The sequence below is a fragment of the Phlebotomus papatasi genome, chromosome 1 (assembly GCF_024763615.1).
Source record: "Phlebotomus papatasi isolate M1 chromosome 1, Ppap_2.1, whole genome shotgun sequence".
Lineage (NCBI taxonomy): Eukaryota > Metazoa > Arthropoda > Insecta > Diptera > Psychodidae > Phlebotomus > Phlebotomus papatasi.
Window position 1 is genome coordinate 49,295,600 of NC_077222.1, and position 26,740 is coordinate 49,322,339.

The 26,740-nt window shown below is 33.6% G+C and overlaps 1 protein-coding gene across 2 annotated transcripts; it reads left to right on the forward strand.

Annotated features, from left to right (window-relative positions):
* The first annotated feature begins 371 nt into the window (after positions 1-371).
* On the forward strand, positions 372-17,872 carry LOC129804691 (armadillo repeat-containing protein 2). Of its 2 annotated transcripts, XM_055852242.1 has the most exons (10): positions 381-455; positions 539-908; positions 1,015-1,253; positions 8,698-9,048; positions 9,139-9,419; positions 12,592-12,726; positions 12,854-12,956; positions 13,074-13,771; positions 16,447-17,242; positions 17,303-17,872. In XM_055852242.1, the coding sequence occupies exons 3-10, from the start codon at positions 1,121-1,123 to the stop codon at positions 17,506-17,508; spliced, it is 2,703 nt and encodes a 900-aa protein (XP_055708217.1). In that variant the 5' UTR covers positions 381-455; positions 539-908; positions 1,015-1,120; the 3' UTR covers positions 17,509-17,872. The 2 variants fall into 2 exon arrangements, with proteins under 2 accessions (XP_055708209.1, XP_055708217.1); XM_055852234.1 differs by having other exon boundaries at positions 372-908.
* The last annotated feature ends 8,868 nt before the right edge of the window (positions 17,873-26,740 follow it).

Sequence of the window (26,740 nt, forward strand, 5' to 3'; positions counted from 1 at the left end):
ACGTGAAAGATAGCAATGGGGCCACAGGATGTTTGGGTTCAATGGATTTTCTGGGTGGATAGAAAACAATTTATTGGCTGCCTCCTTTTGACCACAAATGAATGGAATGGAAATCCAATTGAGTCACAAAAGTAGTTCTCAGTGGGTGCATGTTAGGTGGCCAATAACTTTATATTGGTTAATATCGATCTGCGGGGTTGTTTTTATTCCCCAAGAAAATGGGGGTTTCCATGGGAAATTGTTGTGTAGAAACACGCAAATAGTGCCTTGTCGACGGGTGGAAAATTCTCATGCTTAATATTTTTAGTATAAAGCGGTAAAAATCGAATTTTCCTGTGGCTTTTCAAACATACTGCAGAGAACTTTGCCCATTGTTTAGTATTGCTTTAGCTTCTAGCCGAAGAACGTGGAATAAGCTCGCTGAGGCGAATCAGTGGCATTTTCCGGGTGCAAAAGTGAGTTTATTTATTTCTTTTGGCAAAGATTTCCATGAGACACAGTGGGTGGAAAATAGTGAAAAGTTGAGTTTCCTCTTCAGTTCCTTGGACGATTGTCAAGAAAATTACCATGTGAATGAGCTTTAAAATACATCAGACGACAGTCTGCGTGAAGTTCTTGGAGAAAGTTTTCAGAATCTTGAAATAACAAATGACTGTGACACTGATGGGGATAATATAAGGAGGGAAAACGGCAAAGATGTCTCTTCTATTGCAATAATTTCACAAAAGTTGTATTTTTAAAACTATTATGTGGATTTTGTAAAACTTCTCCAGCACTACTAACTTTAAACCCAAAAAAAGAATCAACTCGTCGCATTTGCTTGGTGAAAGGCGACAATCTTTGGGAAAATAACATAGAAAAGGAAGAAATAATTCAGAGGAAAAAGCTCCCTCCTTAACACGAAAAAGGTATCATCGTAAAAAGTAAAATGTAGTGTGAGGGGGGTCAACGACAAGTTTAATATTTTTTGACTCATTGATTTTCATGCCTCTTTTCTTTTCTTCTGGCAAGCAGTGGAGCGTGTAAATGTAAAATATACATAGGAAAGTCCCCCAACTCCCAATTCCTCTCCTCTTCTCCCAGAAAATCAGTGGAAAAGCACAAGAAAGTGGAAAAGAAAATGCAGCAACAAGGACAAATGAAGAGTATTGCGGGTGACACGAGACCATTATCGAATAATAAAAGGCCATACCGGAAGACAAGCGCTGAGATTGTGAGCGAGGCAAAAAGCATTTTAGCAGGAGGCGGAACTGGTGAGTAAAATCATCATCCCATAATTTCATTACTCACCTCTCTCTGTCTCTCCCTTAAACTTACTGCCCACTTTATTTTGCTGATGCCAAAATTTACACTTGGGGCACCCAATGAGGATGAAATAATTGAAATATTTCTCCGGAAGAAAGGAAGACAGTGTCCTTCCTGAGACGATAATAAAATTAAAATGTTTCTTAATGAAAATTGCACGTTCCTCGAAAAGGAATTTTCATTTTAAAATGCTTTCCTAATTAATTTTCTACCGAAAAATCAAACCCTCTGTTATTCAGTCTGAGAAGCGTGACAGTGAATTAATTATTAGGGATTTTGATCAACTTTTAATTAGAGTGCACTTTCATTATCGTTTTTCCGATGGAGTCATTTGTTATAGTGCACCGAGTAATTTTTCATTCATACTTATATCCATCAGAAATTAAAAAAAAACTAAAGCTAGTTACTGCAAGAACTTAACCCATTAGAACAATATGCTAGAAATACTGAAGATAGAATATTCATATTGAAAATGGCTCCTTACAGATTAATAGATAATTTTATTGAGGGAGGAAAAAAATTAAGGGAGCGCATAGAGGCGCTACTATACACTCTTCTTAACCGTTACTTAATTTAAAGTATTTTATAAAATTGTTATTAAATTTCTTCAAACTCCATTTATTTATATAGTGTTAATATCTATCAAAAGAATTTGTCACTCAGAATTCAAATCAAGAAAGAGACAGAAAAAAAATATTATCAAAATTGACGCGATGTCAAACTCTTCGCGTATAACTTCGTATGCAAGCTTTGTGTAACTTTCCGAGAAGAGAAACTTTTCTCACATTAAAATGTATTTCTTCCTCTTTTCGGGGCATACTTTATATGCCATTAAAGGACTAAAGTCAGGAAAAATCTTTTCCCGGTGGAAATTTATATATCAGTTACGCAGAAAATAAAACTATACAAAAACGCATAATTTACGTTTAATTTCTTATGCGAGTCACTAATGGATTAAGTAAATAAAATAAAAGAATGAGGATCTTAATTTTTGTAAGAACAATCAAATTAAGTATAATAGAGGTGTATTTTTTTAATTTATTTATTTTTTAAATGGGTTTAGCTTTATTATCGCTTTATAAATTTGTTGTACATTTTCAGGTCGAGAAGAAATTAGTAATTTTGTCTCTACAGAAGAGGACAAATGTCTCGGATTAAGACGAGACGATATAATTCGTATTATTCGTGACTGAATTTCAGAATAGGGGGAAGTGGGGCTATAGTGAGCTGTGGGGCTAAATTGATATACGATTTTTTCGCATATTTCTAAACGCAGCTGGACTTTACAATTGTTTTATTTAGATTCACAATTGTTTTGTCTATCTAAATTTCTAAATTATATAACGTTAAGGCCCAGTTTCCTTTAGAAGTATGAGAAAAAATCGAATATCAATTTAACCCCACAGCTCAATATAGCCCCACATCCCCCTACAGACAGACGTTTATGAATTTTACCTTTGGTTTTTGCAATCAAAAGATTTCTTTTTGTCCTTCAATTAAAAAATAACTACAATTTATGATTTTTTTTCAGCGTTTAAAATTTACTCTTACAGTTTTGTAGAGTATTAAAGCTAGAAAATTAAAGTTTTCTCATTTTTTCCCTTAAGAAAGTTTTTCAATTAGTTTCCGCTGCTTCGTAGCAGCGGATATCGTGAAATTAAGTTTCAACACTTTTTCGGCATTTGCGCAATTTCTCTTTTTGTCTTATTCGATTTAAAAATGTTTAAATATCTCAATTTATAGCAATGCTTTTGAAATCGTTCTAAATAATTTTGTTGACCTAATAGGGGACATCCATCCCCGAAACATCGTAAAGGTCGGGAATAAAGCAAAAATCAATTACAGATCTAGTTATTTCGTTTCCAGTGCATCTCATCCGACTTGAGTTCTTAAAAAATCCTTTTCCCAAAAAATTTCAATGGTTTATGAATTATTAAGGTACTTCATGTGGAAATTCAGACTTAGCCACGAATTATCTTGATATTTCTCTGAAATTGAAAGTATTTTTAACATATTTTTGCAATAGGTACTTCTTTAAAAGTTGATAAATTATTATACTTTTACTTCAATATTGGCTTCTAGCTTAGTTCAAAGTGTAATAAGTATTTCCAAAATAGTTAACAATTTTCTTATTTGTACTAATTTGATTTTGGGGAACAAAAGATGATATTGATTTTGTATTAACCGTTTTTTTCTGATAGGGGATATCTCTGGTATTCACCAGCGAAAAAGTTGCCACCTTAAGATAATCATCTTTCTTTTTTTGGTTTTTCCCAGGAGCTTTTGGTCCCAATATGGACCTTCTGATAGATGACCACTGAAGTCGGTTCGTACCTGTACCGAAAGCTCTGAGCAAGACCAAAAAAGTGTTTTCCTCACGGTAACAATCTTTTCGCTGGCGAATACCAGAGATACCCCTTATCATGAAAATCGTGGCAGTTCTCATCGTTCAGATTAACCGTTTTATTTGGTTAAACAACCCTAGAGAGCATATTTTTCATTTTTCAATGATTTGGAAATGTTTTAGATTCCTTTGAAACGTCAACCTTTTTCGTTTTCCACATCTTCTGTAAAATCTTTTTTGCCAAGAAAATATGTGCACTGTGACCAAAATCCTCTTTGTCTATATATCCATTTTAAAGCATCGAAAGATATATATTTTTTTAATCTTGATTCATTTTTTTCTGAATTGCTTAAATTCTGCACATAAATCCTGAAGAATATTGTGTGAAATATCGTGTATATAGTAACCAGTAAAATAATGTAATACAAGAGAAATGGCAAAGAAAGCTCTTTCTAGACAACTTTCGATGACTCAGAGGTTCGAATAAAAAGGGGAATCATGCCATGATTTACTTTCCAATATTCTCTATCTCACTCCACTTCTCTATTTCTCTGTCCAATTGAATGACGACAATTCTATATGTTAAAATAAGTTTTTTTTCTAGCATGAAAAAAGACCAATGCCACATCAATCAACAGAATATCAAACGAAAGCCGGATATCGAAATTTCAATGTCATTTTTCTTCCAAATGTATATCTTCAGATACTTTCTCCTCAATTCTTCAATATTAAATTACTCACACTCCTTCCGGCCATGGCTCAGGCTGTGTCCTCATAAAAAGTTATTTATTAATGAAGTGTCGTCTGGGAGAAATTTCATTAAAATATGTTTCACAAGTGCTGAAAAAATGTGCCCTGTCTTCATTTGAAATTATAATTGAATGGGACTTTAGGGTGTATGGAGTCTCTGGTCACAATTGGGATATTGGGTGGCATCCTAGCACCTCATTCTCATTGCTAAGTGCCACAAGAGCTATTATTTTTCTCATCTTTTTCTCTCTCTGCCCTATTCGAGGCATATTAAAGCCACCCACAGACGCCTGGCGCACCCTTTTCGCCATCCTGACGCGCATTCCGAAGCCGCCAACGATGCCTATATGCAAATGAGGCCGTTGCCTTCTTCTAACCACCTCCCCATCCCAAATCTCTGGCAATCCTTAATAAAGTCTCATGGAGAAATTTGGAAATTTTTCACCAACTCGCGGAATCTCAGATTCTCAAATTGCAAGGATTGAAGCGGAAAATTAAAGAATCGATCTTCCCTGAGGGGAAGCTTTATCGTCAAAATTCGACATGGAGCTTATGCTAATTTTTGCGGAAATTACTTTTCTTTCAAACAATTAGAGAGCTTAACAAGTCCAAAATAATCCTTGTTCAATAAATTCTCTTTTCAAAAGAAAATACCATAACATGAGGTCAAATATTTATCTTTATTTTTACATTCAAATTTGATTGAAGATACGATAAATCAAACATTTTGAACCACTGCAGACATATACTAAATAAATATTTCAACAGGATAGCATTTCAAACAATTTATGTTAGGCATACAGTTGTGTTTCTTTCACCATGTCAATATTTCTCACATTTCTCGGAAAGCACCCTTATTAAAACACAACTTAGCCCTAGGAGAAATTTATTATGACTCAATTGCAAGCATCAAGCATATATCCAAGGAATATAATAATGTTTGTCACGTAGACGAAATATCTCGACTTAAAATCTTCACCAACCCCAAAAGTGTTAAACCTGTTTTGAATCGATAACCACTCTTGACCTTTGCTATTTCTTCATCAAGCAAACTACTAGAGTCTTGAAAATTCTCCTTATACCTAATACCTTGTTTGTTTTAAATTAATCTGAATAATGAAGCCATTAGAAGCTTGAATACAAAATCCCAAAGACAATCTTCCGTTCGTGTCCACTTTGCAACCTTCTATGTACATTATTAAAAAGAAAAAGAAATACAAAGATGACATTGGAAATCAATAACACAACACTAACATTCATAAAGTTAAATTATTTAAAATATTTATGAATACATTGTTTATTCCCTCCTCTGTAGAATTTTATCAGCTGATATTGCATTTTTCCATTGTTATTTGCCTTCTAATGGAAATATCGAACACTCTGGTTAGAACGTATTTTCAATTTTACTATACGATTTTTACTAAACAATTAGAAATATCTGAATCTAAAATATAAATGGATTTTAATAAAACAATAATGTCTTCTAATGCTTTTTCTATTCCTTATAATTAAAGAAAACATAGTATTTTTTTCGTTTTGGATTAATGCCATATTTTAATTTTATATAAAAGTCTTAATAGTTAAGTATGATTTGCAAAAAAGAAGCGTATGTAATCATTTATTTTTAGGCTTAGTTAACAATAAGTTTTAAGAATACGCAAATTTCATAAAAAAAAACATCATAAAATAGTGTAAAAATATTCCGGTGTTTAGTAATGTTAGTAATACCAGCAAAAATAATTGAAAAAAATGAAATATTAGATTATTAAAATATTATTTAGAAGAATCTGAATTTTGATATTAAAGAGGATTGTTTCATAGATGTTCTTATTAGTCAAAATTTTATTTCACTTAAGTAAAAATTACCAAAAGATTTTAGAATAAACGCTTAATGTAGATATAGACCAAACTTCTCTCTTTGTTACTGGAAAAAAGTTTATTTTATATGAAAGAATTTTTTATTTTGAATCTTTGTGTTTTTTTAATACCTTTTAGTTTGAACCTTTTCACAATTCAACCGATGTTCCTGGTGGGTGAAAATTTTTGTAATATATCAAATTAGAAAAAAAACTTTTCTTATATACAAATCCTATATAGGAGTGGAGTGTGATTTTAATCAACTCCTCTTTTGCTATTCATTTTTTATTATTGTAGAGATAATTTTCTTGGATAGCCCAATGGTATCCCTTTATTCCTCAATGAAAATTAAAAAAAAATGTATATACATTTTTTAGAGAGGCATAAGACAAAGTAGAAAAGGGTTTTATACTAATTTATTTCAAATTCCATATTAAAAATTTATTCGAAATTATAAGAGTTTCATTCTAATTGTTAGAACCATAGGGGAGACCGGGATGAGATTAGTCAAACGTAGAATTAGATAGTGGGGGTATTATAGACTTCCTTAGTAAGAATATTGAGCAACCATTCAATCAAATTAATTAATTGCAAATTATTGGAAAAGAAATATTTGCTGGTTAATTCTGCTGCGATCTCCCCCACCCCCCCTACTGAAGGCTTTATCACACCACTTCGATATATTTTTAATAGGTCCCGATCAAAATCCCGAAAGCCAAAATCTTGAAAGCCAAAATCCCGAACGCCAGAATTCTTAAAAGTGTCATAGCTACTCCCACGATTGCCCCGCGCTTGCTGGAGGCAAAGGGAATTTCTGTGGCTTGGGAAATTATTCTACACATTATATCCTTCATATAATTTCATCCCTTTCACGATTTTGAACATTCAGGATTTTATTTTTGGGAATTTGGCTTTTTTGAGGTTTTGGCCCTTTTTGGATTTTGGCCTTCGGTATTTTGGCTGCCTCCGGTTTTAATAGGGTCGAAAGTACACCTCTTCCGAAAAGAATACTTGTTAACAATATCTTTGAAATATTGAAAATTATTTAATGTACCCAATAAAATGCAAATAGTGCAAATAGTGATGTTTTTTCATTAAACTAGCTTATTTGTAAGGATAGACGACGAAATTTCATATCCCAAATGGTACAAAACATACATAAACAATGCCAATAGGGTAACGTGTGGTATTTCTGGACAAGGTGCTTTTCGGGACATAATATGGGTATTTTGCGACACATCAAAAATGCTATAAATATTTGTTTTCTAATTATTTTTAAGTTCTATATGAAATATTAAGCTCTTTACGTATAAGATAAACATAAAACTTCTGAAATTTTATATAATTTAAAGCGTGAAATACGCGTAAATTCTGAGTGTCACATTCCACTGTGCACAAAACCATCAGTGTGGTCAATTTTGAAGATGTCAACAGAAACAGTGCTTAGTTTTTTTTCGATTTAAGTCACTTTACAAGTGAAATTTAAACAAAATTTTTATGAAAAAGTGAAGTTTAGACCTTCTACTTAAAGGTAAAAAACCAGGCACGGTGAAACTTATTTGTATAATAGCGACTTTTGTCTGTTCCGAAATATACAACTGTCCCGAAATATACCTCTCTTACTTCTTTACATTTTTTGCTATTTTCTATAAAAAATGATGCATTTTTCAACATTTTTCGATAAGAATCTTATTCTGGATAGCATAAGGAACATAAATATTTGTATCAACAAAGAAAAAAATTATTTGAGAAGTCGTTAAGCTGTTTGAAACTTGAAAGTCCTAAAAAGTGTCCCGAAATACCACACGTTACCCTAGGTCATGACATGAGAGTTTTTTAAAGTTCCAATAGGTGCCTCTTCGACCCTATATCAAATATAAAAGCTTTTTCATATTATACTTTTCCTAGTTAGGTATGTTTTTCTAAAATCTCTTGATAATTTCATAATTTAAAAAGAAATTACTTAAGAGTTTTGAGAATTCAGAATGCAATCTACAATATTCCAATGAGAAATGCAAGAAGTCTCAGTTGAAAAGTCTCGGCTGCTTTTTGTACAGATTTTCCCGATTTTCCATGAATGTGGAAAGAAATTTCCAGCTGTGCTCAGTGGGGATATTTTATCGGCGTGAAATATCCATAAATATCAAAGACTATATAAACTGCTTCATCTGAAACAATAAAGCGAGAGAATGGCTGAATATATATTTTCAATATCGTGTTTTTAAGGGAGTTGGGGGAAAATTACAATTTTCTACACTTGAAGGCATTTGCTGGGAGGGAGACAGGAGCATAAGTAATTCCTGACATTGCAATTGATGTCACTGCGAACACCTGCACATTTTAATTTTTCACCTGGGGGATGGGAAGAGAAAGGTTGAGTCATCACCTCATTGAGAGCTATTAGTGGGGGCCTTGCATGAGAGATGGGCTGACTTTTGCAGGTGCTCGATTAGTTGTGACGCGTCGACCTATAACGCCGAGAGAACCACGACCAGGACGTCATCTGTATGGGCGTGTAGCTCCCGAAGGTCGTCCACCCAGTGCCTTCAGTCTGCGATACCTTCAGTTTGAGAGTCGGGCTCTACCGTCACTTGAGCCCATCCCTCAGATCACTCAATCCTTCGATGATGCTCCCACGACACCCACAAAGAGTCCCATTGTACAGAGGAGTGAGTCAACGGGATCACTGTATAGCTGCATGGAGAATGGGGAGGATACCAATAATAATCAGAAACGAGGAAAATTGCCAGCACTGCTTCAGCCACCCAAGATTGCAGCATCCCTCGACAATTGTAAGAAATCAATAGGAAATTGCTTAGCTGCCCTCCCAAGTTTTCCCATTCTTCCCATGGAGTAAAAAATAGCCATGATTTCCATTGCAGTGCTGGAGGAGATGCCACCGCGGAAGGATTTCTCAGTGAAGGATCACCCTCTGAGGAAGATGCAGACGAAATCCTGCGATGAGACTCAGCGCAGCAATGGACCACAGAAGAATTCCCCATCTGGGATGCCACAGCAATCAAGTGGAGGGGTCAGAGGGACAAAATTGAATCGTACCAATGATTTATTGACACAATCCTCCACGGAGACCCTCCTCGACATGCTGAAAGCTCACGCGGGAGTCAAGGAGTGTACTGAGGAATCTGTTCAGCACATCACAGGGGTAAAGAATATTATATAAGATAAATTTTATACCACGCCACACACATTACAATCTATTTTTAACGGTCGTCGTGCTACAGAAGAATTCCCAATTTGGTATTTATTTTTAAGAATACATGAAATGGGTGATTTTCTCAGTATATATATGGTTGCCACCGTTGCCATACAAAGTGAAAATGGCAAATACATTTGGTCTAACCAAACCATGGGCAGAGAACAATACTTTGAATATTTTATTAGTTTGATTGCTGAAGAGAAGACACTTTCATGAATTTTTGTATTGCATGAATTTTCTGTTTTTTGAGCTATTTTTAGGAAATAATAGGAAATACAGATAGTTGCTGCATTACGTCACATTTTTCAAATAAATATTAAGCTATAAAAAAGATAAAGTTTTATTTAGACCGCTTTTAGTTTCCATACGTCAAATATTTTATTCCTGGATTGTTTATAAATAAATATAAAATTTTACAAAATAGAAGAATATTGGGAAATTACGACTATATAGGGGAGACTGGGGCAAAATTTGTCGAAACGCATATTTAATTCATTTACGAGCTCTGAGAAAACTTAAACATTTTTGAATGAGCATATTCTTATAGGAAATTTACTGCTCTATAACATTGCAAAAGACTATTTTCCTCTCTCTCTAAAGAAATGTGATTTTCGAATAATTTTCTAAAAGTCGATTTTGTGGAGATTCTCAAAATTGCTGGGGCAAATTTTGTCAGTCTTCGGATAATTTGTGACGTTTTACTCTCGCAAACGTTAAAAATATCAAACAGACATACTTTTATAGGAAATTTATTCCTCTACAACAGAGGTGTGTAAGAACCGTTGGAAACCGAATAAACGTCAAAATAAGTTTGTTCTGGTAGTGTTTTGATCATTGACGTACATGTTTCATTTGACGTTTATTCGGTTTCAACGGGTCTTGCGCGCCTCTGCTCTACAACTTTGTTGAAGATAATTTTTCTCTTTTTTAACGAGAAATGTGCTTAAATTGAGCTAATCAGTATTGGTATTTTCTGTAAGTCAAATATTCCAAAAATAGAGCTCAAAATTTAATTATTTTTTATTTTACATAATCCTTCCTCGATTCCCTTGAAACTTTGTAAGTTTAAGAAGGTTCATGAAGACTATCTATAATAAAAATTTCAAGCCTCAGTCTCTTTTATTTTAGAAAATAGTGAATATTGAAATTTTCGTTTTGATAAATTTTGCTCCAGTCTCCCCTATTCACCGTTAAACATTGTTCTGAATTAACAATCAGATTCTACAAAAATATGTCATTTTTTTACCAAATTGTCCGGAACCTCTCAATTCTAAGATAAAGAAAGCTTTAAGATGGAAAGTATAAGTAAAGCGGTCTTCAGACTAGAGATTTAGCCCAGTTCCTGACGATCTCACAATCCTAAATAGAAACCAATTTTATTCCTTTTTCAGAATTTAAAAGGTCATTTCTCCTTAATAGTCCAATCCTAAGTCAAATTTTTCCAAAAAATCTTGATTGTTAAGAAATTAAAGTAGTTAAGCCTTATAGCTAATTCTCAGGTCTGAAGCCCATATAATTAAATGTCAAAATCCTAATTTTGAGTATTTAAATTTACAGTATTTTTGAGATTATAAAAATTTAGATACTTAAAGGCGTCTTCAGGGATTGGATTGATAAAAAATCAAATTCTTTTTAGTATTACGAGCTCCAATCTTTTCCATGAACACTTAACCCTTTAAGGACAATTGGAACACCGGTGTCCCATAAAGAAAATAATTTTTCCTGACTACATAAAGTTATTTTTTTCTTATGTCTGTACATAATTGTAAAGTAGAAGGTTGAAGGAAACTAGAATAGTTTTTGCAAGTCTCCAGCTATTTGCTATGTAGTAAATATTTAAGCTCAAAAATGGCGAATTTTTAAATTCTTAAATTCATAATTGATTTTATTTATACTTCTTATTTATACTTCTATTTTTAAATTCAAAAGTTAAATCCTTTTGGAAATAAAAACTACAATACTCATACTTAATATTTTTCATTAAAGCGAAAAATATTATTCATTGGTATTGTCAGAAAAATTACTTAAATTTTTGGGCTATTTTTGTCCCTATCGTTCATAGAAGCACAAAATACACCGAATCAGACTCTGTTGGACTTTCCAAGGTTAGATGTAAGACTTATCATTGGTTATGTTTCTCAGTTTAATTTTTAATGTTGATTTTCAGTGCGTAAAAAGTGTCTCGTCGTTAAAGGGTTAAAAGTTAAAATCCAAAAAAAAAAACGATTAAAAAATCAAAAAAACGTTGATAAAATAAAATAAATAAAATTAAGAATCCCACCAGATATTAGGGGAAAACGCTCTATCTTCGGACGATTTAAGCATCGCACAATTCATTTTTTTTTATGTGTTATAAATGAATTTAGCTCATTATAATATTATATTTTAATAGCTAATCCAATGCCTCAAATTATCAGAAAAGTGCTATGGGTGAAATCCATAAGAAACATAGAGAAAAATTGAATTGACCGAAGCTTGTGTCGTCCAAAGGTAGCGCGCTTTCCCCTATTTCTGAGATTACCTAGCATTTTCCGTGATAAAACAAAGCTTGAGATAAAACAAAGCTCACAATAAAAATATCAAATTAGTCCCTATTTCAAGATTAACTGCAAACTAATAATAATTTTCCCTCAAGAAACTTTTTCCAGATATTTGAATTATTCTCTGCAAATTTAATATCTTGTTTTCTATGAATTCTTAATAAGTTATGAAATTACTCTAGTGTTATATTATTGGTAAATATAAGAAATTACATACTTTTCAAGAGTTTACATATAAGATTCATGACCCAATTTCCCATAGTAACATTCCCCATAAAGCTCCCAAAATTAGTCGAATAGCGGTCGAAGAATCGCTTGACTAGCATTATTGATAGAGTTGCAAACTTGAGATAATCTATTTATAGCCGTATTTCTCCCAAAATTTTGTTATGGCCATTTCTGTGGGATAAAGTTTAGAATTGCAGAGGTTTGAAATATTGCCTCCTATTTCCTCTTGAGTGAGTTGATGCAGGAGAGAATTTCGAGGAATTCCCGAGCACAAGTTTTCATCAAATATATAGAACTGAATCGCCAGGACATTCAAGAAATCTCTCGCTTTGTGGTGTCTCTTTCTGCAGATTCTCACAGAGTTGTACACGCGAGTGAAGGGGGCTCGAGGTGGATGGCGTGGAGCAGTTCTTACAGCTCTCTATGGTCTGGTGGAGTGTGCTTCACCCAAAGTTCTTCTGGCTGTAGCTCGAGTTGTTCTGGCGGTAAAATTAATTCAATTTATCACATTACATGAGTGAGAGTTTTCTGTGACGGGATGGGCAAGAGGGGGAAAACATCTCATGTACCAGTGGAATGAACTTTTAAGGGCAATTAATAAAATTGTTGCAGCTTCGCGTGACTGGCAGCAACTTGACAGGAGCCTGCAAGTTAATCTTCAAAGTGGCGAGGAATGAGTCAAACGATAATTTGTTCATTGACTGCGATGTGGCGGGTAAATTGAGTTTCATCCCTATCAACCCACAAACACTCTCTCCAGAGAGACGTTGATTTGCACTGAGATTCTACAATTCTAAATCCTCATCTCACCCTTAACATTATTCACTTTCAGAGTTGCTTATTGAGGGATTGGGACGTGCATCGCCACTAGAAGAACCAGAAGCGTGCATTTATGGCTATGGAGCTGTGCGTTTTCTAGCATCATCAAATATACAGCCCTACTCTGGCAAGAGTGGAATCAAGAAGGAAGTAACTAAGAATAGGTACAAGTCACTGGCTTACAGATTGGCACGCCATGGAGCCATTGATCTCATTGTGCTCCATTTGCAAATGCTAAATGAAGCCGGTGCACAGTCAAAGCTAGCCGGTCCACCCCTCCATGCACTTTATCAACTCTCTGGAGCTCTGCGTGCCTTAGCTGGTGCCCCCATTGTTATTCAGGCCATCAACAATCCCATGGATAAAGTGCTCACAACCACCCAAACGACGCAATTTGGTCAGATCAGAGAGACCCTCGAGGGAGAGGAAATCCAACTGGAACTGGCTGGGCCACATCTGGTGCGAGCAGCTGAGATTTGCATCGATGAAACAGAGACTCAGGCCAATATCATTCGCACCCTTAGTGTCTTGTCTGAGTTGGATGTATGTTGTGGCATGATGGTAGATTCAGCGGCTAAATTGGCAATTTTGCTGGGACCATGGCCAGAAGTGACCTCTCGGGAGATTCCTGAAAAACCCCTGGGAATAGTAAGTCGATTGGGGTACATCCTGGGGAATATTGTGGCTAAATGGGATGCAGCAAGGATTCTTGTAAGTCAATTTGTGATTTCTAACTGCAATAACCATTATAATCCCATTTGACACTCAGAGAAATTTGTAGTTGTTGGCATTAAAGAAAATTAAAATATGACTCTCTCAGTACAAGAATGGGCTATTTTAATAGGAAATGCATATGTGATAACCTGTTTTTGCTCTTGAGCGTCTCATATAGGAGAAAGCTTTGAAGCTTCGGATGATAGAAATTTCGTGCCATTCGATCTTTTTCTGTTTCTATCTAATTGTATCACATTTACGCTATTTTAAGTCATATAAGGTGGATTAAAAAGAGTTTTAAATCAGTTTTAATAATAAATTAAATAAAATATTATTAAAAATTGAAAATGGTATTTCAAAAAAAAAAATTAATGTCTGCAAATTTTGCCGAAAATTTCATGAAGCTTGATCTTTTCCTTCTCTTGCCTAGGTCTGGCTTTCTAATACAGGCTTCGGTCTTAATACTTTGATACGAATCTATTTTTCCGGTTAAAGCTTTTAACGTAAGTCATAAATTCTGATATTTCGAACCCCCATCCTGTTATTTTTTAGATATTTCCAAAATTGATTTTTCGATTTTAACAGTAATTTAACCCTTTAAGGACGAGAGGGTCAAAAATCGGGGGTCAGAAAAAATCACTTTTCCGACTTTTTAGAGCAAAACATACCTTTAGTTTAGACGGACGTAGGAAAAAAATCATTTTTGGGTCACCGGTGACCCAATCGTCCTTAAAGGGTTAACTAATTTATGATGTTTTTGAAATTTCGTACTATTTCACAAAACGTTTAATTTATCCGCGATTATCAAAGTTGGACAAATGGAATGGAACTGGTGCCATTTTAATATTTATTTTTGGATATCCCATTTCTTGGTCCAGGGAGACTCAGATACAGGGAGTAAAGTTTTCGTTTTTATAAAGAGGTCTAATCCAAATCTTAACTAATATTCAAAATTAAGCCTAATTAGTTCAATATAGAGGAAGTGTGCCAAATTTCGGCCAGCTTCTAATTTCGGCCACTTTGAGTGTAAATTCGGCCATGGAAGTTATTTTTTGTTTCACTTTTTTAAGAATTCAAAAAGAAAACTTTAAAAACACTTTTTTTTATAAACTGATTTGTACAGTGCCACAGAAAAAAAACGTACAAGACACCATGCGTCATTTTATACCAAAACTTCAGAAATTGTATTAAAATATTGTATATAAAAATTGGTTAATTTAATTAATTTATTTAACCCTTTAAGGACGAGAAGGTCAAAAATTGAGGGTCAAAAAATCATTTTTTCTAACATTTTAGAGAGAAAATACAGCTTTAGAAGACAGTAGCAAAATTTCATTTTTGGGTCAGGGGTAATCCAATCGTCCTTAAAGGGTTAAAGACACTTTTAGTTATTTTTAATATTGAAATACAAATTTCATGAAATCCTAACTAGGGTAAGTGTGCCAAATTTCGGCCAGTTCTAATTTCGGCCACTTTGAGTGTAATTTCGGCCATGCAAATAAATTAATTAAAATTATGTCTGTTATCTTCGAATAGTCAATGAATTCATTTTGCTTTCAAATATTTATTCATTTTAGGATGTATTAACACAAAGACCGTTAAATTTTAGGTATAATTTGAATGTAAATTGCATTGTAAAAACTCAGTGTGGAAAGAGTCTTACAAAAAAATGTGAAAAATCGATTGTGTTTGTAGCAGTCTTACGATTTGTGGTGAAGTGCAAAGGGTTTTCTTTTGGTGTTTTTCATAAAAAATTGATTAGTTTTCATTAAAGATTGTTTCTGTTTATGTTAATAGTGAATCAATCTTTAAATTTCGAGTGAAATTTCCCAGCTGGATCCTGTATTTCGCGTAAAAAGTATAATACTTTGTGAGCGTCTCTCTGGTGAGGTAGTGTTGCCTATTCCGGCAACATCTTTTGCTTTCCTAAATTTCTTATTCATTTTGTGTTTTTTTTTTCAATTTCTGAGTTCCACAAAGTCCAGAGAAAAAAAACCATCACTTCTATGATCTAGGATCTTCTATGATTCTTCTTCTGTGCTTATATGCAACTATGCCGAAATTTGGCACACTTACCCTAAGTTTGAGTTATTGTGAAAAAGGAAACTGTTAGTGAAAAAGAGCACTTGCGATCGGCAGTGTTCCCACGGATCATCAGGTTGTCCCCGTATTGCTTTTCTTGAAATTAAATTAATTTATAAAAATTATTCGAAATTTTTTTAGCATTTAAGGAGATAAACTCCCTCCAAGTTTTTGCCACTAAGGAAGGCGCGTTGTAGCGTCGCAAGCTTTGGCAAAAATATTCGTGTTGTCCTGTTCTGAAAGGATAACCACCCCTGACGTTTATCTCCTTAATTCTCAAGATACGTCTTACCTCAGTGCTGTTTCAATTTTAGCATTTACTTCTTACAAGGATGCATTGCATTGATTGCATTAGTTAAAATTTCATTGTACATATTTCTGCAAATTTCTCTGAGTGATTTTTTGAGATAATTGTATACTAGTTACAACGTCATTTTACGGACTGTGCGATAAGACAAATCTAATTCTAATGCCTCTACAATTATCGAATTTAATCTTCCCTTTTGTTGGAATTACCTTTCCCTTGTCTTACTTGAGACAGTACAATATGTTGATATGCAATTAAATGGCATTATCTCTCATATGTACAGATCTATGAAAATGACGTGGCCATGGAGCATCTTCTGATGGCTCTGAAGCACTATTCCAATCAGAATCTACAGATAAGGGGTCAGGGAGAGGACTCCGTGGTAGATGTAATTGTAAAACTGGTGAGAGTTGTAGCCAATATGTGTGTTAATAGTGAGGTAGGATCAGGAATGTGCAGGAGACCTTTTCTGGGTAGTACTCTGCTTTATTTGGTGAATACATCAAATAGAATTTCAACAGAAGAGATGACGGAGGAACTTGAGGAAATGGTTCTGGCAACTTTAGGAGCTCTACACAATTTATCCTTTTACCAGGAGAGTGATGAGGCAAAAGCATCTGAAGGTTCCCTGAGCAGTGTCAATGGGAAGATTGAACGCCTGAGCTCTGCTTTGGTTGAGACTCTCAAAAGCCAGTCTATTGCTTCTCAAGCGGAAGCGGCGAGGGTGTTGGGAAATATGACACGCAATCCTGAATCCAGGGAGGCTATTTGTGCAGCTGGTGGCCTGAAGGTGCTCGTGAGGAATCTCGAATCGGAGGATTTTGAATTGGTATCTTCATCCTGTGGAGTATTAGTGAATTTGTTGGGTGATTGGGAGCGCAGGGCGCCTTTTAAGGATTTCAAGGGCCCTCTATTGCTGCGTGATGTTCTTCAGCGGAGTGCGATGGAGGAGGACTGGCTGTTGGCGGGAATTGTGTGTCAAGCTTTGTGGAATTTTCTCATTGACACGGATAACGTAGTGGTTGCTCTAGGCGCTGAGGAAGCCGAGTGCATAATGCAGGATCTTGTGGAGTGTCTGGGTGAGTATCATTGAATTTAATTAATTATAGTCAATCCTGAGATATGGTGCATTTTGCCAGGAGACGACGAAAAAAAGAAATGTGCTGATGAATTGTGGGAACAATTCTCCTTTGTGGCCAGTGACTTGTTGGATCGCATTCAAACTTCCCCCATTTCAATTACAAATTCACCGTGCATCTCATCAGAATCAGATGATAATGATGTTGTCGCAGGGAAGGTGGGTCATGCCTGGGGCAATGGCTTCCGGCAGTGGCTTGATGAATGAACGAGAAACGGGCAGAATTTCATTAAATAAGCAACAGTAAATGCAATAAAGGACAGAATATTCGCCTACATGCCAGTTCTTCTGCGAAAAAAAAAGAAAGGACAGAGAGAAAGATGTCAAGATGAACGATGGAATTAGACTTTCGTCACCATGAAATGATATTTATTCCAGTAACGTTTACCCTCTTCAATTTTGTAGTTCCTAATTCAATTCCTCCTTTTTTTTCCTCAACTCAAAGTAGGATCCATGTAGAAAGTGTTACATTCTGGAAATACCTCACCCATCCACAATAATTTTAGCCCCAGGACGCAATGTTATAATGTAGAAGAAGCAAAATAAAATTGTTTAGATGGTACTTGAAACCGAATATAAGTGTAATTATTTCCGTTATAAATAATCCTCCTCTTTTCGTTGGGGATATAATAAAAATTCAAGAAGAACCTCCAGATTATTTCAAGTCACTCCATTTTCTCCATATGAATTATGAATGACCTCTCTTGACTGTCACGAAAATATACAGGCACTTGAAAGAAAGTGACATCATCTCATATCCTTAATATTCTAAATAAAAATTCATATATCCTCAGCCTCTTCACTTTACCATTCATTCATTCACACATTGCTGAGCTGGAGGAAATATTGTATAGGGGAGAATGGGGCGCTTACGTTCCAACAAATTGAACTATAATAAATGATTTTTTAATTTGTTTAAAATTTAAATATTTGGAAGACTAACTGTGTTATCACATTTGCACATTAAAATTTTAATATGATTCACATTAATTGTCGCTGGTGAGAGTCCAAATGTGTAATTTGTGTGTTTGAATCATTTTATATTTAAAATTTGATCTATTTGTTAATAAAAAGGTAGACTTGGCCCGCAAAATTTGATAAAAATTGATTTATAGCATTAATGCGAAAAATTAATGCGATTTTCTCTTTAACCCATTCCTTACCATGGTATTATACATCATACGCAAATTGAGTGATTTTAGATGATTTATTCCAGGGAAATTACTAATCGAATTTATGTCAGGAATGGATTTTTAGTTACTTTAGAGTCCTTCAATTACTTGGAAAAATAGCCCGACAGAGATGGGAATACATTTTGTTGTTCTTTTCTCGCTTCGCGTGAAGTCATGCAAAAATTTTGTTCAAAATGGCGGACGAAAAATACGACATCCCGTCGAATTTGTTAAAATTGGCCTTAATCCTCTTTCCTGATTTGAAATCTAGTTACCAATTTGTTTTCTTCGATAGTTACTCTATCTATATCAATATAGTTTGTAATGAATTAATATACAGAATTTGAATTCAGTGACCGTTAAGACGTGTGTTTGACAGGGGTTCCCTGCGCCCCCATAATAGGTAAAAAAATTCTTTTCAAAAAATTCATCTATTAATCTGTAGATTATTCCCAAAATATGAACATTCTATCTCAAGTATTTCTGGTACATTGACTGAATGGGTTAATTTTTTAATGTGAAAAATATTTATACTTTAGGTAAATTTTAAAGTTATTTTTGCAGGCCAAGTTCACTTCTTTATCAATAAATAGAAAAACCCCAAATATTAAGGTACTCAAAGACACAAATAACATATTTGGACGCTCACAAGCGACAATTAATGTGAATCACATTAAAATTTTAACGTGCAAGGGTGATAACGCCGTATTGAACCTCAATTTATAATGTTCTTGTAAAACAAATACGAAAAAGGATTGAAGTTGTAAAAATGCCCCGGCTCTCCCCTACTTTTGTGGGTGCTATGGAAACAACTTTATTTTTAACCAATTTATTGTCTTGTATAAGAGTAATAAAATTGAAAGATATTGAATACTGAAGCGACAATTGGACTTTTTTTTCGTGAAATTGAAATTTTCAAATTGACAAAACTTATCAAAAATTGTGAGTAATACGTGCTACTGCCGCTCGTTGTTTGAAGATTATTCAGGAAAGATATGACATACATAAAAGAAAATATGTTATTGAATGTAAATGAGATTGGAAATAAGATATGATTTTTAAAGAGATCCTCTTTTAGTAGGGGGAGGTGGAGCTACTTTGAGCTGTGGGGCTAGATTGTTATAGGAGACTTTTTCGCCTATATCTAAATGAAAGCAGATTCTTACAATTATTTTATTTAGATCCATAATTATTTTGTCTATCCAAATTACTTCATGTTAGAACCCAGTTTCCATTAGAAATATGCGAAAAAATTGTAGCCCCACAGCTCAAAGTTGCCCCACCTCCCCCTAGCCCATATAGACATAAATATCAACAGATCCTTTTTGCAAATATAATTTACAGATGGATTAAAAGTTGGTAGAATATAATAATAATAATATTTTTCAATCCGTCTAGTTTAGATTTTGGTGTTCATTTTATTTTATCTTATGATAAATATGTTTAAATTTAAACTTACTTAAGGTATGGCTTTACTTATTTTTTCTGTATGTCCTTAATTTTATGGTGTTGGTTAAAGTATGGTTCTATAAGTCTTTGGTAAAAAGGGGTGATGGAAAAGTATCCTAGGTTTTGCGAAGTGCTCGAACTCATAACTTTAAATCTGAAAAGTATATTTCGCATCATTTACCGTGGACCGATTCTCAATCGATTCATCGATTCAACCTGTTCATTACCGGTTCATAACCGGGTTTTTCATTATTTCATATTTTAATATTCTTTTAATAGAAAAAGAAAAATAAAACCAAAAAAATTATCTTTATATAACTGAATTTGTTGTTCTAAAAGTTTTTCGCTCAGAAGAGAGAAATTAACGTAAAATGCTACTTTGGATTTTAACCCTTTAAGGACGATTGAAACACCGGTGTCCCATAAAGAAAATAATTTTTCCTGACTACCCAAAGTTATTTTTTTCTGATGTTAGTACATAATAATTGTAAAGTAGAAGGTTGAAGAAATTTAGGATATTTTTTGTAAGTCTCCAGTTATTTGCTAAATAGTAAATTTTTAAGCTCAAAAATGACGAATTTTTAAATACTCATATAGAAAATTTATTTTAATTATTTTTTATACTACCAATTTTTTTTAAGTAAAACTGTTTTGATATAAGAAACTACAATACTCAAACATTATATTTTTCATTAAAGTGAAAATTATCTGTCATTGGTATCGTCAGGGAAATTATTTAAATTTTTGAGCTATTTTTGTCCCTATCATTCATAGAGACAAAAAATACACCAAATCAGACTGTTGGCTTTGCAAAGTTTAGACGTAAAACGCTTCACAAGTTTTATTTATCGGTTTCATTTTTATTGCTAATTTTCGGTCAGTGAAAACTGTCTCGTCGTTAAAGGGTTAAGAGTTAAATTTCAATATTTACATAAATAGAATACGCTTAATTCCAATATTTATTATTATAATAATATTGCTTTTTTATGGTATCATACTATTTAATTTTAATGATTTTTTTCTACTTTTACATAGCAAAAAATCAAAAATTTCAAACAATAATGCGGAATATATCCACGATTTTTTCAGAGTGTTTTATCCTCTTGCAAATTTAATCATAAAATTTTCGCCAACCAATTTTAAAACATAAAGCATTAATGGCATGCAATTAAATATTTAATCAGATAAAAGTGCTAGTGATAAGCCTAAATCAGCTTATTGTAGGTGTGATTTTCAACCTGAGTTAACTCGCAATGTATGCTAATTCAATTTAGAGCTGAAGTTAGGTAATGTAGTACGATAAAAGAATACATATAGGATAGAATTAAACTGACAGAAAGATGATGTATCATCAGTATTTGGACTTATCGGTGACTCAGTAGCATAGATAATTGAGGATATTTGTTTTCGAACCCGTTTTTTTTGGCCAGAGGTTCCCTCGCCTATCTGATAACCTTCAAACAACATATTTTTTGTCTGATACTTCAGCGTTGAAACGGGATCCAGAAGGCCCGAAATACTTCCGGTTTATTCAGGAATATATAGTCCATTGCTGGTTGAACCATTGCAGCTTGATAGCACAGCAATTGTGAACTATGCCAAGTCCTAGAAGCCAAGATTAAATGAAGATAAATTAATTTTTTTACTTATTTCAGGGGTGTCCGAGGGATTTATTTTATTTGTTTGATAAATATAAAGAACAGTTGCATCATGCTATATAATTTAAGCCCGATCCATGCCACACGATTCGAAGTTCTAATTTTCTAAGTTTAAATTAGAAAATTTTCTTTTCAACAATAGCGCTCCTCTCCTAGCTTTAGGGTTTATGCACTTATCTCTAGGTTTTACGAACTACGGATGTTAGAAGTAGATGTAGAAAATCATGAGGTCTTTATAAATTGCACCTTATGATATAATTCTGATAAATCAGAACAGAAACTACTATTTTTTATATAGCTCAGGTCAAAGGGGTCAGTGAGGTTTGAGTTTTTTTTTTTTAATAGAAAGGTGTAGCTGGACTAAAATTCGAAATTCAAACTCGATCAATCCCATTGCAGATGCGGATGTGTTGAGGCAACAAAAATGGGGACTACAAAATGGCGGTAGGAAGGGTCGGGCGTGGAAATTTAGTGCACCAAGTTGCAATTTTCACCCCATTACTAAATCTATAAAAGATAAATATTTCTTTTAGTTTGAGAGATAGTAACTTCGAGATATGGGTTGGATGGCTGTTCGCCCCCGGGAACGTTTTTTGCCATACTCTTGTTTAGTGAATTGCGAAACACATTTTGGCAAAGTTTGAGCCCGATCGAAGGACATGGTATTTTGTGATGATTAGAAGAGTAAGTGAGATTGTTTTGCTGTGGTGAGCTTAAACCAATCACGTTATCTGATTCGGAAAAGCTTTGGGAGCTTTGAATGGTTTTGAGCTCTGACCAATCATTGATCGCATAATTGGACTGAAATTTAGTTTATAATTTTTATATTTCACGATTAAAAATAACCTCATGATGCAAGCATATGAGATGGGTTAGAAATTGCAGTCTTCATCTGTTGGAAAGCAGCTCATTATAATGAAATTTTTAATTAATGTAACGTTTCAGTTATCCCATTAACTACATTAATTTACCAAGCCATCCATTTCGACTTATGTGAAGTGACAAAGGTATCTTACCTGTTTCCACAGTACCCAGATACACTTCAATATTATCTAAATTGCAGGAATAGTAAGATAGTGTGTTGAATAACAATGAAAGTTTATAGTACATTGAATAGATTGGTGAAATATTTAACCAGAGAGCACACACTTGGTTTGGTTCTCATGATTTTCTCTCCTGCTGGAGACACACTGGGGAGACGTTGGTATGAGGTTGTTGGGTTTTCATGATTTTCATGTCATCTGCACAACGTGCATTGGAGTTTTCCCCATTCTCTCTTACAACTCAAGTGATACACACGAAGTATGTCTTTAATTGTATAATCTTTTCGGAAAATAACACAGTCCTATGCCAGAGATGTATATTAGATTTTGATTGGCCAGGGAACATTTGTCACACTTTAACTTTATTCACCAGCCTCATGGCTTTTAATTAATCACGTGATAATTGTTTAATTTATTCCAAATACAATTATCTGAGCCAAACTTAATGAATATTTGCAGAATAGGTGATTTGGTGTGATGGCCCCATATATAGTAAACAATATCCCAGGGTTTGATTAATTTTATTAGGTAGTGGATAATTTTGGATTCGATTTATGTATTGTCTGCTATTTTTATCATCAAATTTATGGCTTTAATGTGTCATATAAATAGTATTTTTGTGATTCTCACCATTCTCACCTTGTAATAATATTCATGATCGGGCGGAAAATTGATTTCCAATCAGTTGGTTTGTGTACCATGCTCTTTTTTATAGCCAATAGAAGAGGTGCTAAAACCAAGAGCATTATAGTGCTGGGGTATGTTTGATTGAAGGCAAAAGTGATTTTGGTTGTATTGTTTCAGTCATTTACTGTGTTTACTCCGTGAAATCTCATGAACCCTCATTAGAACCCCACAGTTCAGCGAGAATTAGAGTGGGGCTTAATATGAGTCACTTCCTCTAGTTCCTCCATAACAATGGTGGTTTCGAAATATAATTATTCTGTTGTTGTCAGAAACAACTGATTACCCAGTCAGTACTTGATATTTTAACCACAAGTACCATCCCCCCAATCTCTGACGCAGTGAGGACTCTTTGCCGTGGAGTGAATACTAAAGAAAAAATCAGACACTGTCACGCAAATAATTAAAATTTGTCCCATTGTCTATTCCCTCCATATGAAGCTTCTTTTTCTCTCGCTCCTGAAATTTCATTAAGCACTTTTTTCACTATAGCATTTCACTATTCATTCGTCATCTCTTATGCTGTGTGGGGATGATTGAGGCGGAGAGCAAAGGCCTCCACCATCAGTCACTGTTAGGTGTTCTTGGTATGAGGACCTTTATTGTCTACTGTGCGGAATCTAATGCAGATGGAAATTCTCCCATATCAAATCCTTCGAGCTTGATGGATATAAATTCATTGAATCAACTCCAAAATGGAATTAACGAGGATGGGAAGGGACCCTGGAAGGGCACTCGCCTCCATTCATCACATGCTCACAACATGGAAATTATGTGCGGAAAATAACATTGGCAGTGACTTAGGAACAGATTTAGAAGTGACTGCAGATAGAAATGAAATATCATTCATCCCCAAATTGAAATGCATGAGGTTTTCATGAGAATTCAGAAGAAGAAGCAGAGATGAATGAATATTAATGAAATGCTTTAGGATATTCACCAATAGTTGCAGTTTCCATCAAATGATCATTCAAAAAGGATATTCCTCACACACTATCAATTTTTTTTCTCACATGAATGGCAGAAATTACGAGTGAAAAATTGTATTTCTTATGAAGAATATTGCGTTCTAGGAGTTTAGAATTTCGGATTTGAGGAAAGTCTAAAAAGAGTATTTTGATTTTCAAAGACGGTTAGGTATATCCACATTATTGTATACCTCGAATTTTCAAAATATCTTCATAAAATTCTGTAAAAGCAACTTGGTCACTAAATAAAATAATTTTTGTCTGTAAAAAAATCTAAGTTAATCATCAAAATTTCTCAACTAAGGCAGTTGATAAATAATTTAATATCTGCTGATTACATTATCCCCTGATTAAATTTATTTTTCAATAGTCAAATTTACGAAAATACTTTTCAAAGTGCAACCTTTGTTGATAAAATTTGGAATAAATATTTTTTTTAGTAAATTATCAGTTAGATCAGATTAATACTTTAAATTGGACATTAAAATAATTAAAATTGTTGAAATGGTAGATATTTTGTTAAATTTTTGGTATATTACTGACGACAGCAATAGCATAAGAAAGTCAAGGAGATGAACTTGAAAATGAAAATAAAAGAACAAAATTCTTTGCCAATGCTTTCGACGACGCTTTGGCCTCAGATCAATGTCTAAGAAGAAGCACCCGCGACGAATTCCCAAATTTGCCTGTAAGTCTTCATTTTGAGTAGTGGATAGACATGTGTGGACGGAATTTCAGATGCATATCACAGATTTGACCACTGAGAAAGGTGCGTTGAAGCATCGAAAGCTTTGAAAAGAATTTTGTATTTTCCTATCCTGAAAAGATTGCACCCCCTGATGCATCCGGAGGGAGATCAACTCCTTTACTTTCTTATTCTGTTAAATATTCCTCTTTGATCAGTTAACACTGTAAAAGAGATAAGAAATAACTATACATTGTGGACATAGATCATATTTAAGTCAACAAGATGGTGTATAATGCATAAAACTAGAGAAGATTTTACTATTTTTCGAATTTTTGAGCAATAAGAAATAAAGTTTTCCTTTTCTTAATTATTTTTTTTACTTACTTACCAAATTAGTTTTTTAATGACTATTGTAAAGAAATACTGTTCAAACTGGCTCAACCATGAAGTATTTCCGAATGATAGAAATGTAAATAAGTACCTACTTTATGACTTTAAATTTTAAGTATTAACAAAGATAGATATTTTTGATATTGTAGTTATTGCAGAATTTTTGGGAGAGCAAAATGACTAGAATAGAATTTTTTCAAGTTTCCAGTTACCCCATGTCAAAATCAAAATGAAGGTAATATGGGACCTTAAAATCGGGAAATCGAACTACTGGAATATTTTAGTAATATATGTGATTTTCTCTCAATTTTTGTGATGCCAAAACTCAAATATTGTTACATAAATTAATAAACAACGCTCGAAGAGTCTCTGGCAATAAATAATTGAGCTTACTCCATCATCTTAAATTAAAAATAGATTAAGGGAAGAAACCTTTGGAAATATTACAGCGAACAAGGATTTAAAAAAATATAATTTCTTGAAAATGCCTAAATGTTAAATGAATATCCTTTTTGTGTTTAAGTTTACTACCAAGAAATCTTTATTGATTAAACAAAAAAATCTAAAGCAAATATAAATAAACAAAAATTTGATAAACATGAACAAAATCATGATGAATATTCAAAGATCATGATCTCGAGATCTCGATCTAGTCATCTCGCTCATTCTCATGGGAAATTTTAAAAACATGTTTACAAACAAAAGTTATTGTGCGCTGGTCATAAGACGATAATTTTTTGTTTATACTTTTCCGTTCTTATAGGGCCGTGATATTGATTTTCTTTAATTTAGTGAAACATTTCTATGCCATAAAATGTTTACAACGTTTTTAGTCTTTTTTACGAAATCGTCATTGAATTTTGTATTGTGATTGTGATGCAAATATCATTGCTGTTCCAAATTCTGTGCAAAATAATTGCTAGAAACATATGTGCCAATATCTATTGCTTTTGCGAACGGTACAGTAATTTGTATTAAAATAAAGAATTATCTGTAAATACGAGTGTGGAAATTTTAATAAAACAATTAGAGTAATGTCCTCTACACATTAGATAAATTTATATACATATTGAAACAAATTTTCTACACTTCTGTAGGAAAAATTTGAAGAGTTTTTCCTACAACCGTAGGGAATTTCTTCAATATGGACATAAATTCCTCTGGTGAGTAGAGGACATAAGATAAAAAATGTAGGATAGGAAGAATATAGAACAAATAAATTTGGGGGATAAATAAATGCTTTCACATTTGTAAATTTTTTATCGGTTTAATTGATGTTGATATTTGTTAAAATCAACAGCCAAAAAAGGGTAAAAAAATTGCGACTAGTGTTTTATTTAAATTTTTTAAAAGCTTGAAAAAAATATATGTGCGGATTTAATAGACA